General features: G+C 44.2%; 1 protein-coding gene and 1 long non-coding RNA gene across 4 annotated transcripts in view; one reads left to right on the forward strand and one right to left on the reverse strand.

Moving 5' to 3' along the window:
* LOC110359500 (uncharacterized) overlaps positions 1 to 10,820 on the forward strand; it is a 26,650-nt gene extending 15,830 nt beyond the window's left edge. Inside the window, exon 5 of the long non-coding RNA XR_002414737.2 lies at positions 10,210 to 10,820. This is a non-coding gene — a long non-coding RNA (uncharacterized LOC110359500). The remainder of the gene's footprint in view (positions 1 to 10,209) is intronic.
* On the reverse strand, positions 1,692 to 4,152 carry LOC102087997 (thymosin beta-12). Of its 3 annotated transcripts, none has more exons than XM_005503446.3 (3): positions 4,014 to 4,152; positions 3,020 to 3,127; positions 1,692 to 2,024 (listed from the first exon to the last, which is right to left on the reverse strand). In XM_005503446.3, exons 2-3 carry the CDS (start codon positions 3,117 to 3,119, stop codon positions 1,987 to 1,989), a joined length of 138 nt encoding a protein of 45 aa, XP_005503503.1. In that variant the 5' UTR covers positions 3,120 to 3,127; positions 4,014 to 4,152; the 3' UTR covers positions 1,692 to 1,986. The 3 variants fall into 3 exon arrangements, with proteins under 3 accessions (XP_005503503.1, XP_064886007.1, XP_021144924.1); XM_065029935.1 differs by having other exon boundaries at positions 3,020 to 3,202; positions 4,014 to 4,047; XM_021289249.2 differs by lacking the exon at positions 4,014 to 4,152 and adding an exon at positions 3,581 to 3,709.
* Positions 10,821 to 11,375: the final 555 nt, after the last annotated feature.

The raw sequence follows: 11,375 nt of genomic DNA on the forward strand, positions 1-11,375 counted from the left end.
TGCTAAGTGCAATGTGATGCTTAAAAATCATCCTGGGGAAAAGTAACTGGTAACCTGTTTGAATGATGTTAACTATGAGTTTCCAGTAGGTGTTGTTGTGCTGAGTGCTATATCTGAAGGCTTTCTCCATGAAGGAACTGTCATCAAAGCAGATATTTAAATAATGTCAGAGACTCTTTGAGCCCAAAGTGTGCAGGAGGCGAGGGGAGGGCAAGACTCACAAAGAAAATAGCACTGTTTTCCTTGTTGCTCAACCTTTCACATTCTTCACCTTTTAGATAAAAACAAGTATTAATAAATTCAGCAGACCCTAAAAAACTCCCTTAGAGTCAGGTGCCAAGGGGAATGAGGTCCTCAAAGGAGAATGTGCACAAAAACAACCCCAACTTGGTCATGAAGTGAAAACAGCAATGTTAAACTGATGAGCAGTGGCTGTCTTGGCCCTTTGCATACCCCTGACATTTATGAAGCTCTAACTGAAATCACTAGTCCTACATGCCATTTGTTTTCCCTTGGCCACCTCTGTTTACTTTTTGCTGCCACCAAAAGTCACCCATTTTGTGGCTATGCTGCTATTAATTGCAGTTCTGACTGGTCACATTACATGTCAAGTGTTACCCTTTAAGCAGATGAGATTAAGCAGATGAGAGCTTTCTAAACACCACCCCAACCATGCATTTTCATTTGCTGAAGCCCATAGCCTGGTTTTGGCTTTGCCTTACACAGGTATAAGCCCAGAGCAACCCTGTCAAATTACTCCTGTACACAGAATTATTCCTGTATCCCAGCGCAAGTAGAATCAAACTGAAGCTCCAGGGACAGCAGTTCATCTTCCCAGAGTAAGCACTTGTTTTCCTAATATGATTGCAAATTAATTCCAGAGATAATGTGATACTGTGTAATTGAGAGTTGCCTGAGCTGGTACCAGAGTCTATTTTTGCCAAGCTCTATGCAGAATGTTATTGCACCACCAGTAATGGAGATTTAGGGAGACCTTTCTTGCTTTGAAGGTTTGTGTCCTACACCCCTGTGCTGCTGAAGATCTCTCATCCCAGAAAATCAGTGCAATAATGTTTTATTTTCTTTCTGCCCCCTGAATACCTTTCCACATTGCTATATTGCTTGATATCAGGTGGGTCAAAGGCTGTGCGAGCTGTGGTTGTCCCAAGGTTGATCAGATCTCAGCAGGCTAAAGAGAGAAAAAAGCTGTGGAGAAGATGCTGCAGTCCTTCTCCTATCTAGAATGCTAATTTAAGTATTTCCTCAGCCCAACCACCAATTTTGTGTGGAATTTGTAAGCTGGCACTTGTCTGTGAGACCTCTAACCTACTGTTGGACAGGACTGAAGCAGGCTAGCAGCTTCCTATCTAATTTACTTCTGTTGTCAAGCTGGGGGTTTAAAAGCTTGGGAGCTATTAGCATGCAAAATTTGTCCCTGAGAGCTCCCGTGAAACACTCTTTCGAGCGAGACAGGGAAAGGGAGTGAAGTCTCCAAGCTGCTGCGAAGGCAGTCGGGGGTACCTGGGGGCTGATGGAGAGGGGCTGTGTGCGGCCAGGGGCACCCTGGGGGACTGGGGTAACTCTTCCCAACCTGGCTGTGATCTCTAGATGCTGCGGCAATGCAAAGTGAGAAAGATGCCAGTAAGAGTTGTGGTGTAAACCCTATTTCTGCAAGGCTCAAAGACAGCTGATCAGAAGAGACCTGTTTATTGTGAGGTTTAGAAAAACAATTATTCTGCAAATTGCTTATTTTGGCAAGTAATGGGGTTGATACAGAACTTGGAATTACAGTTTTAAGAATACAAATACATAGTATCTTGTTCAATAAACACAAACCAAACTTCTTCCCTGGGGAACATTAAGGAGCAAATGTTCGCTAAAATAAATGGGACACAAACATGGGATGGGGGGGGACAGAACAAAACAACCAAATTTGGAATCCAAAACCCCACTGAAGAAGCAGCAGCCACATCTTCAATTTTACTATCAGGCTGTACTTTCACTTTGCTTTTCCTGTTCGATAGCTGCCAGAGAAACAGAGGAAAGAAAAACATCATCAATAAACATTATAATGATCCTGCAGGATACAGATTTCTATGGCCATTCTTAAAGCCAGGGAGGGTAAGTCCCCACTTGCTTTCTTTGGCCACTCTCAAAATGCCAACCCGTTCCCAGGTCTGCATAGCTGGTAGGGAGCAGATCATGATGTGCATATCTCCTCTTGTATTTACAGCTTTAGCGTTGGTAGGGATAATAAAACAGGGAAAAAACCAAGCAACTTATGTTGAGGGACAGCATGTATCCACGGCTACCAGTACTGACACATCCAAAGTGGTTAGCAAGACTCTTCTGAAGGAAACCACTCACAATGTCTGGTCCAAATGCAGAGAAATGCCGTTTTGACATCCAAATTTGGATGTGAATCGCAACCCTCACATGGCTGCCTGTGCACAGCGTGTGTATGGAAGATGACCTTGCACAAGAAAAGTGCAGGGGCGCTTTGCTAAGGAAGATTGCCTGTTAGGTGAGGACGATGATGGGTTTCTCTTGCAGCCTTATTCCCAGAGAAGGTGCCTGGAGCTCTCCCGGCCAGGGCTGACAGCAGGTACCAGAGGGGGGCAGCAGCTCATCTTCCTCATAACACGTTGCATCCCAAGCCCAGGCACCTTCTGGGGATGCTGCCAGGGATGTGCCAGGGTTCCCTGCACGTCTGTGCCTCCAAAGAGGCCGGTAACATGGTAATTACAAACTGTTTGATGCCGTCACCTGCAGCCAGTGGCAAAACTGGTCTTGCTTTTAGCAGAAACAAGAGCAAACTCATGAGAAAGGATTCTTCAGACAAAACGCACCATCGGTTAGAACTCCTCATATCCTTGGAAGCCCAGCATAGAGTACAAGTCTTAGTATTATCCCCAGTTAAAGTCAGGGATGAGTTTGAGCCTGTAATCCTATGATTAGTATTCATTTTCCGTATGAACTGCAATACAGATTTAGTTGAAATAGCCTCCTAAGCACTTACTTTCTTTAGTGGGCAATGGATTTTTCTCTCTGGTTTCTGTCTTCTTCAGCTTGGTTTTGTCAAATGTTTCAATTTCTGCAAAATCTGGTTTGTCGGACATGATGGGTCCTGACAAAGAAAGGAAAAACACACCCGTGGCTTCATCAGCTAGTGCTGTGATTTCAGCCATCTGCAAAGCATTTTCTGCTTGGAAGAAAAAATATGAAAATACCATCAAAATGTTTATTCAGAAACCCCCCAAAAATCTAACACCTCAGTCTGGGACCTCTCCCTGAAGCTTGGATCTTTCAGAATGAACAAGAAAGGCATAAATAGAAATTTATCTGGGTTTTTCAGACTCAATTTCTAAAAAAATCATATTTTGCACATGGAAGCAAGAATATCTCAGTAAAGAAAAGACAATAATCCTCTAACAAGCCTCTATTTTCAGGAATGCTGCTAACCAGAACATGTACAATAAACCCCAAATTCAATATGAACAAAGAGCTTTCATCATTATTTTGTTTTAATTAATAGGATTTGTCTTTAATTCTGAGCACCCTGTCCTGAGTGCGTACATACCCCTGTATCTGGATGAGCTGCTGTGGACACTTGTGCTTAACAATAGAGGACCGGTTCACCCAGCCCTTTGTTTGCTCTCGCACTCAATATCCAAGTCGCAGGCTCAACGGGTTTGATTATATTCTATTACAAGAGAAATCAACAAAGCACACAGGCATTCAACAATTCACCTGTCAAAAATTCCCTAATCCAATTCCTGTTTATAATAGAAATTCAAGTTAAAATCCAGCCTGGGCGTTACTCCCCTTATTTCAGTGGAGTTTCCCGTCAAGGCGAGGTTTGGACCAGAGATGGCTGATATAATTGTATTTTTTTCCTTCCTGAAGACAATCAGATTTCATTGCTATCTGCACTGAGACAACAGAAGTAAATATTCCCAGCAAAAAAAATGAAAATATTAAAAAGAAAAGCTACTAAAACCACATGGCATTACCGTCTGGCTGCTCCCTCCTCAGCTGCTTGGTGGCTGTCTGAGGCAGTGTGAGTTGAAAAAGGTCAGGGTAATCCCTCCTCTCCTCCCCCGCCCCAGCCCATCGCTATTAATATTGATTAGTTTAGTACTGGGATTGCTTGGCATTTCGGGAAAGGAGAGATTGCTGCTGCAGAAAGTGCACGAGGGAGGGAAATGGGAAAACTGATGTGGAAAACTGCCAAAATATATCCTAATTTTTTTTCCTCCTCCTCATCTACCAAGACATTAATACTTAAGTTTCCATTCCTGCCCTTCTTTCCCCATGCTGAGGTTTGAAGTTAAGGTGAGGTTTGGAGTTCACTCAAGGGGATGCTGCTGCCAGATCAGTTTGTGGGGAGATTTTCGGTGCATTTAGCAAAGTGCCTGGGGATCGTCCCCCACCCACCCAGGCCGGCAGAACATGGGCTGGGAGCTCGAGAGGGCTCTGAGCCCAGCCCAGGAACGATTGCTGCCGTCCAGAGCCAAATCCGAGATAAGCCCGGCCTGAGCATCACGCTGGCATCGGAGAGTGTGTCCTGAAAGAAACCACAATAAATCCTTCATTCGCTCCCGTTTTGGCAGCTACAGACCTGCTCACTGGTGTGTCCCTCAGCCCGGTGGCGTGGGCCGGGGCAGCTGTCCACAGCCGGCCTTCCTGCCTGCGCTTCGCCAGAAACCGCGTTTGCCCGTTCCTGTGTTCCACCCGTCCCCATGGCGTGCGCCGCACTGGGCTTCCTCACAGGGAACCTCTGCAGTTGCAGTGAGGGGAGAATGTGTTGTGGGTGCTGAGCGATGTAATTAGCACAAATAGCATGGCCAACGGGCCCAGGGCTGTGACCACGGCCTGGACTGGGCACTGGTGAGGCCGCATCTCAAATCCTGGGGTCAGTTTTGGTCCCTCAGGACAAGAAAAACCTTGAGGTGCTGGAGCGAGTTGAGAGAAGGGAACGGAGCTGGTGAGGGGCTGGAGCACAAGTGTGATGGAGCGGCTGAGGGACCTGGGGGTTCAGCTGGAGAACAGGAGCTGAGGGGAGACCTTCTGATCTCTGAACTGCCTGAAAGGAGCTTGGATCCAGGGGGGGTGGTCTCGTCTGCCAACTAACAATTGATAAGAAGAAATGGCCTCAAGTTGCACCAGAGGAGGTTTAGATTGGATATTAGGAAAAAATTGTTCATGGAAAGCGTTGTCAGGCATTGGAACAGGCTGCCCAGAGCAGTGGTGGAGTCACCATCCCTGGAGGTATCTAAAAGATGTGTAGATAAGGTTCTTAGGGACATGGGTTACAGGTGGACTTGCCCATGTTAGGTTAACAGTTGGACTTGGTGATCTCAAAGCTCTTTTCCAAACAAAGTTATCTGATGATTCCATGAATTTCAGTAAAAACCTTTAAAATGACTAATAGCTCTTGCATGTATTTGCAAGAAACACTTTGCATTAGATGTGGGGACTACCCGTAGCCACCTCCTGGAAGCTGCTGCTCCCGAGGGCTGTGGACACGCCTGCGATGTGACATGGCCCCAGCTGTGCTTCCTGTTGTGCAGCACAAAATTACTGGGGGACTCATTTTTCAAAGCTCCTGGGTTCGGGAGGAAAGGGCTGTGTGCATCCTCCTAGATGTGGTGGGTTTCCTCTTGTGTAACTTTGGACGTCTGCATCTGAATTACTTGTCTAGACCCCATGATAGTCAATAGGGAGGCAACTAAGTTGGGATGAAATTAATTTTGCCCTCAGAGCATCTGAGTTTCTCTGCTGACTATAGAGGGAGCCTGGACGATGAGCTCAGGGAGATGGAAATGTCTCATAGCTGACTGAGAGCCCTGAGAAGGTGCTGTGGGTATTTCTGTTGGAATAGAATCATTTTGGTTGGAAGAGGACCCTCAAGATAATCGAGTCCAACCATAACCTACATCTAGCACTAAACCATGTCCCTAAGAGCCTCATCTCCACGTCTTCTAGACCCCTCCAGAGATAGTGACTCCACCACTGCCCTGGGCAGCCTGTTCAAGTGCTTTACAACCCTTTCCGCAAAGAATTTTTTCCAGTCTTAGGTAGAGTGGGTTTGAGTTTGTGTGTGCATGGAGAAAACCGAGGTATCTTAAGGACTTCTTCCAAAGTGTATTTAAAATAATGAACACAAATGCAGTAAAAAACCAAATTATCTTTACTCATCAGCATCCAGAAATAGTGGTTTTTTTCCACCCAGTTATTCCTTCCTTTATCCATCCCATTCTCTGTATCTTCGGAGGGTGCAGGGGTTGCTGCATACCATGGCAAACAACACTCCAAGAACATTTTTTAATGTAGCCGTGTCTGTGGTATTTGAGATAAAGGAGAATGGAATACTGCAGAGGTGGAAAAACCTGCACAACGCTGCTCAGCTGGAGCTCCAAAGAGATCATCTGGGTCCCACTGAGCTCAGCTCTGTGCAAACCTGGCTGTGCTGCTTCGGGACCTAAAATTGTCTTGGCACTAATGTAGCTGCATTTTCGTTATGCTAAAAGCTCAGTTGACTTGTGCAGGCTGGCTTGGTTAACTCTGTGTCTGCACTGACTGCCCATGCGACATCAGTTTGTGTACCAGTCATATTTAGCATCAGGAATGTTTCCTTGCTTCCATCCCCTTACTCCAACCAATTGCCAAAAATAGAAAGCTGTGCTCTTGACTGAAAACCCCTTGGAATAAGCAGGAAGGCGGCTGCTGGGTGAATATTTGGTGTAAGCTGTAGCTGAGATTTGGCACTGAACAGTCTTAGTGTCTGTTTAAAAAGAAAGCATTAACCTCTTCTTGTTAGGCTGGACACAAGATTTAGAAGATCAGAAAAGACTTTAAAACGCTATCTGAATGATTAATGAATGCAGGCAGTTCGTGAGTTTGTTTGTTAAATATATGTCCATTTTCACAAGTAACAATTAGAATTCTTATAATGAAGAGAGATGATAGGGGAAAAGCTCTTAAACTTTTAGATTGGCACAAGTTCTCTCAGATGCAGAGGGCAAACGAAGTGTTCAGGGCAGCAAAGCAGAAGAATCTTTCTTCTTGCTTTCTCTGTACAGTCACGGGCCTGGGCCCTGGCATTCACAACAGAGCTCAGGCTTTTCTAAACATGCTAAGACATGATGGGCATGCTTGTTTTTTTACCACCACCATTTTAATTGTCTGATTTATTGGCAGACCTAGAATTAAAACCAGTTTGGGATGGATTCTTCGGGCTTTTAGGCTGAAGATGACCAAGTCTTTAATTGATATGAGGTTGGGTTTCCGAGGAAGGTGCAACACATAACATAATGATGAGAAATTACGTGTTCTCTCAGTTGAAGTCAGTAGATAATCATCTCTGTAACGAACAATTTGACCATTGCATAAAGTGTCTGTTAAGTTTCTGTATCTTCTAAATACAGTACTGTGGTCAAATGCAGCTCATGTTGGATTCAAGCCTCATGTTTACACTCCATGCAGGACAGACAGCCACAAGCAGTTTTCATACGGAACATCTGGAGTGTGGCCTGAGGGCACTGCGCACCGCGTTGGGGCTGTTTACATGAGGGAAAGATGGGTCAGTGATATTTTACTCAGATGCCTTTTGATTTCACTGGGAACTGGGATATTTTTGCTCTATGAGCAGCAAAGCAGTTATTTAATAGGTTTTTAAGGGCAGGATTTCAGTCACCACCTTAAGTAAGAGAAACATGGCAGTTACCTGGCCTTAGGAAGACTGTGGTAGCAATGAACCCCAACCGTGTTTGAGGTGCACAGCAGGAGCTGAATGATCCAGCATATAGGAATGGGGAAAACCAGTAGGCCAGCAAAGCAAACTATTTGATCTTTACAGATCCTATACACCTAAAGTATGGAAAGCCAATATTGGAAAAGTTGTGCCTGAAAAGCTACCTCGGATACAATGGAAATTGAATTTTATTTCAGTCTGCTGCCAAAGGATGAAAGGCTGAGTCAAACCTGCCAGGACTGACACCTCAGATACCAGTGAGTCACCGACAGCATTAAAGTGTGCCTGGCAGCACAACCACGGGCGTCTGTCAGACACCCACAGAGAAACCCAGGAAAACAAATACTTGCTACCAGGATGGAGTAATAGGTGAGAGGAAATGTTTAAAGGGAGCTCAAGTTCAAAGGAAAATTCAGAGGGGAGTCTGAAGAGTGAGGCTGGGTGGTCTGGAGCCTGCTGCCACTTGGCTTTTCCCTTGGCTGTTGTCAGTTGGAAGCAGTGAGCCCAGCCTGCTGGGGCTGCAGGGACATATTATACATACATACATATATATATAAGGGCATAGCCTTCATGGACTTGGGGGACGTTGTGCTCATGTTTGGCACAGGAGGCGCTCTGGAAATGCCAAGTTTCATGGAGTCTAGGTGGGCTGCTGCAAAGAAAAGGGATTTATTTCTTTTCGGTGCATCAATGGGGATCAGATCGCATCTATTTCTCTACGGAGCTGAGGAGGGATAAGGGACAAAGCACCCTAATGTGAGCAGCCGGTTAGAGGAACAGACGCTGGAGCAGATCAGTGTCTGTAGCTGAGCCAATAAGCTGACACAACTGATTTTATAATCACATTAGTGCTGTCTCGAAATAACACACCCACTCAGATTTAACAGTGATTTCATTTCCAAAATGTTGTGGTATTTTTGGTGCTAAAGGTAAGGGATTAATTTTTTCAAGGTCAAAAGCTGGGCTGGAATCTGCAAACACCCTAATTCCTTTAGGTCCCTATGAGCATTGAGCACCTTCCAGAAAGGTGGTAGGATTGGGCATGTTGTAAGCCATCCTTAGAAGGTTTCCCATTCTTAGGGGAAGGAACAAAAAATTAAAAAACAAAGACTACAGCTTCACTGAAAGGGTTTTCTTAGTTCTCTTTGTGCCTTTTGTTCCATCTTGTTGCCAAAAACAATATCCATGTTTGGGAACAGAGACAGGTTCCCAGGCTAAAAGACAATGAATCCCAAGGGTGTGAGGAAGGCAGCGATCCCTCTTCGGCAGGATGGCAGCTGTAGCACTGCGCTGCCAGTGTGTAAATACTCAATACTTGTCTTCTACTGTGTGCTTTATCATTACCGAAGGTGTTTCATTTCCCTTATTGAGACCGTTGAGCCTTAAGGGTAGGTGGATACAAACGATGAGGGGAGCGGAGAAGCTAGTTGTAGGTAGTCCTTCTGCTTGGGTTATTTTTTCCAATCCCATGTTTTCCAAATAGCTCGAGTTCAGACAGTCTATACTAGGAGGCCCATTGCACCAAAGAGTAAAAAGAGAAAACATAAGCTAGTGGGAGTGGAAATTTTCTCTCTCCCTCTTTTTTTGGTCTTATAAAACTCAGTATGGGGGTGAATTTTTAAAAGTTTAACCAGATGGAGATTCTTGTCTTGAGAACTAACCCAAAAGTGTGTCTTCTAGCATAAAGTATTTGGCTTTAGCCTGGCCTTTCCTAGCAAATGTGGACATGTGCGTGCATTATTACAGGGAAAAAAAAGGAATAAAAAATGTCCATGCACATGCCAGAGACAGGGTGGGGAAAAGAGCATGTGATGTGTTAGTCACATTAGTTGATATGCTATAGAGCACATGACAGTTTGCGATGAATACTGGTCTAGAAACACTACTTTGGCATGACTTGGAGTCGTTGCTAACAGTCTTTTTATCTGTCTCTGGACAGAAGTATCTCTTGCAAGCAGCAGCTCTTAGGGAAAGAATAAGTTTGGGATGAGTGTTGGGAGTGTGCTCCAATGTGGCTCTTCTCAGTGCAGCTGGCTGCTCTGGAATGAAACAATCCACTGCTGGATTTCTCACTCTCTTTGCTTTAAACAAAAGGAAAATGACCATTCCTTATGAAGATCAAATGGTGGCACCCAGTGTGCAGCAAATAGATAACCAATATAATCCAAGATAAGATAATCAAAGATAATGAAATGTAGAGACCTACTAATTTGATATCAACTTCAAATTTTCTTTTTGTCCAGAGGAAAAAGGACAATAGGTGCGTCTGTTGTTACAATCCCCATTGTGCTGGGGTAGACAAGGAGGTGTGGTATCTTTGGCTTTTGGGACACAAGAGCTGTGGATGTGGTTTTGATGGGTGCCTAACCAGCACTTCTCTTTGTGTTGCCAAATCATTCCACTTTCAATAGCCTGGGACCTCCTGGCAGCCTAAGTATGTTTTATGTTTTTAGGAAAAGAATATAAACCCTGAAGTTTTTTGGCTGCTTAAGAAAATGAGGCTGCTGAAGCAGAGGAACAGACCAGACAACCAAGGGTCTTCTCTAGCTGATCTCTGTGAGCAATTCCAGAATAAAAACGTGTATTTCTACTTGAAGGGATCCATACATCATCTTTTCAAAAAATCATTTTCCAATTTCATAAGCTTGTTATACAGAGTAAGCCAAACCCATCGGTATTATACGCTGTGTACAAGGTCAACAATTATGTAAGAAAGTGGTAATCAGTAAGTTCCATATTTGTTAACTTCTCTGTTCAAATGTAAGTGGATTATGCTAAATCCTGTTTTCTTTCAAATGTATGAAAAAAAGACACTTCACCTCTCACAGCATCTGAAGTGAACAGCTATCTCTTCAGAACCTGACTGAATTAAAGAATGTTTTCAATGACTGATTTTATGTCTTTTTTTCTTGCAAATATATATAAAGTGCAGAAATCAGCTGCAGTCTTACTAAGGCTATGACTTCATAACAGGGTTAACCTGAGCTCTGCACACCCAAACTGACTCCTCTGGGGTTACACTACTTTGAGCACGAGTGACCACACCATGAAATAACACAGGAGCAGCAGAGAGTGATTGTGTTGGCAGCAGAAAAATTGTGCTAACTGGAACGAACTGCAGCCTCTCCCCAATGCAGGGTAAAAGCACCACAGCAGCTCAAGCACAGACCCTTGTGAGTGCAAAGAAGGGGAATTCAAAAGAGATGGGGGCATTCAAGCTTAAGTTGACTTTTCAGTGGAAACAAGCTCTGGGGCATGAGTTCATGTCTGTCCACAGCCCAAACTGGTGAATGCAGAGAAAAGCGAGTAAGAAGTGAAATACCAAAGTGTGCAATATTGTCATTTTCTCTTGTCTGATGCATACGTTGAATGATTTTTCCCTTTGGATGAATACTAGCTTGCATAAAATCCAAATAACTCGGCTGTCTACAGATGGGGGGAGGAAGTGTGGGAAGGAGAACAGAAGGAAGGAAATGGAACTGAGAAGATTGAATTAACCTTTCAATGTCTTGAATTTCAAGAAGGGAAGAATTCTTTCCTGTTAAGTCTGCGACCATGCAATTAAAATGTGAACAAGCCTGAAAAGCCACATTTGCCCCATATTCCTAGATCTATACTT

This window comes from Columba livia, chromosome 14, assembly GCF_036013475.1.
Source record: "Columba livia isolate bColLiv1 breed racing homer chromosome 14, bColLiv1.pat.W.v2, whole genome shotgun sequence".
NCBI lineage: Eukaryota > Metazoa > Chordata > Aves > Columbiformes > Columbidae > Columba > Columba livia.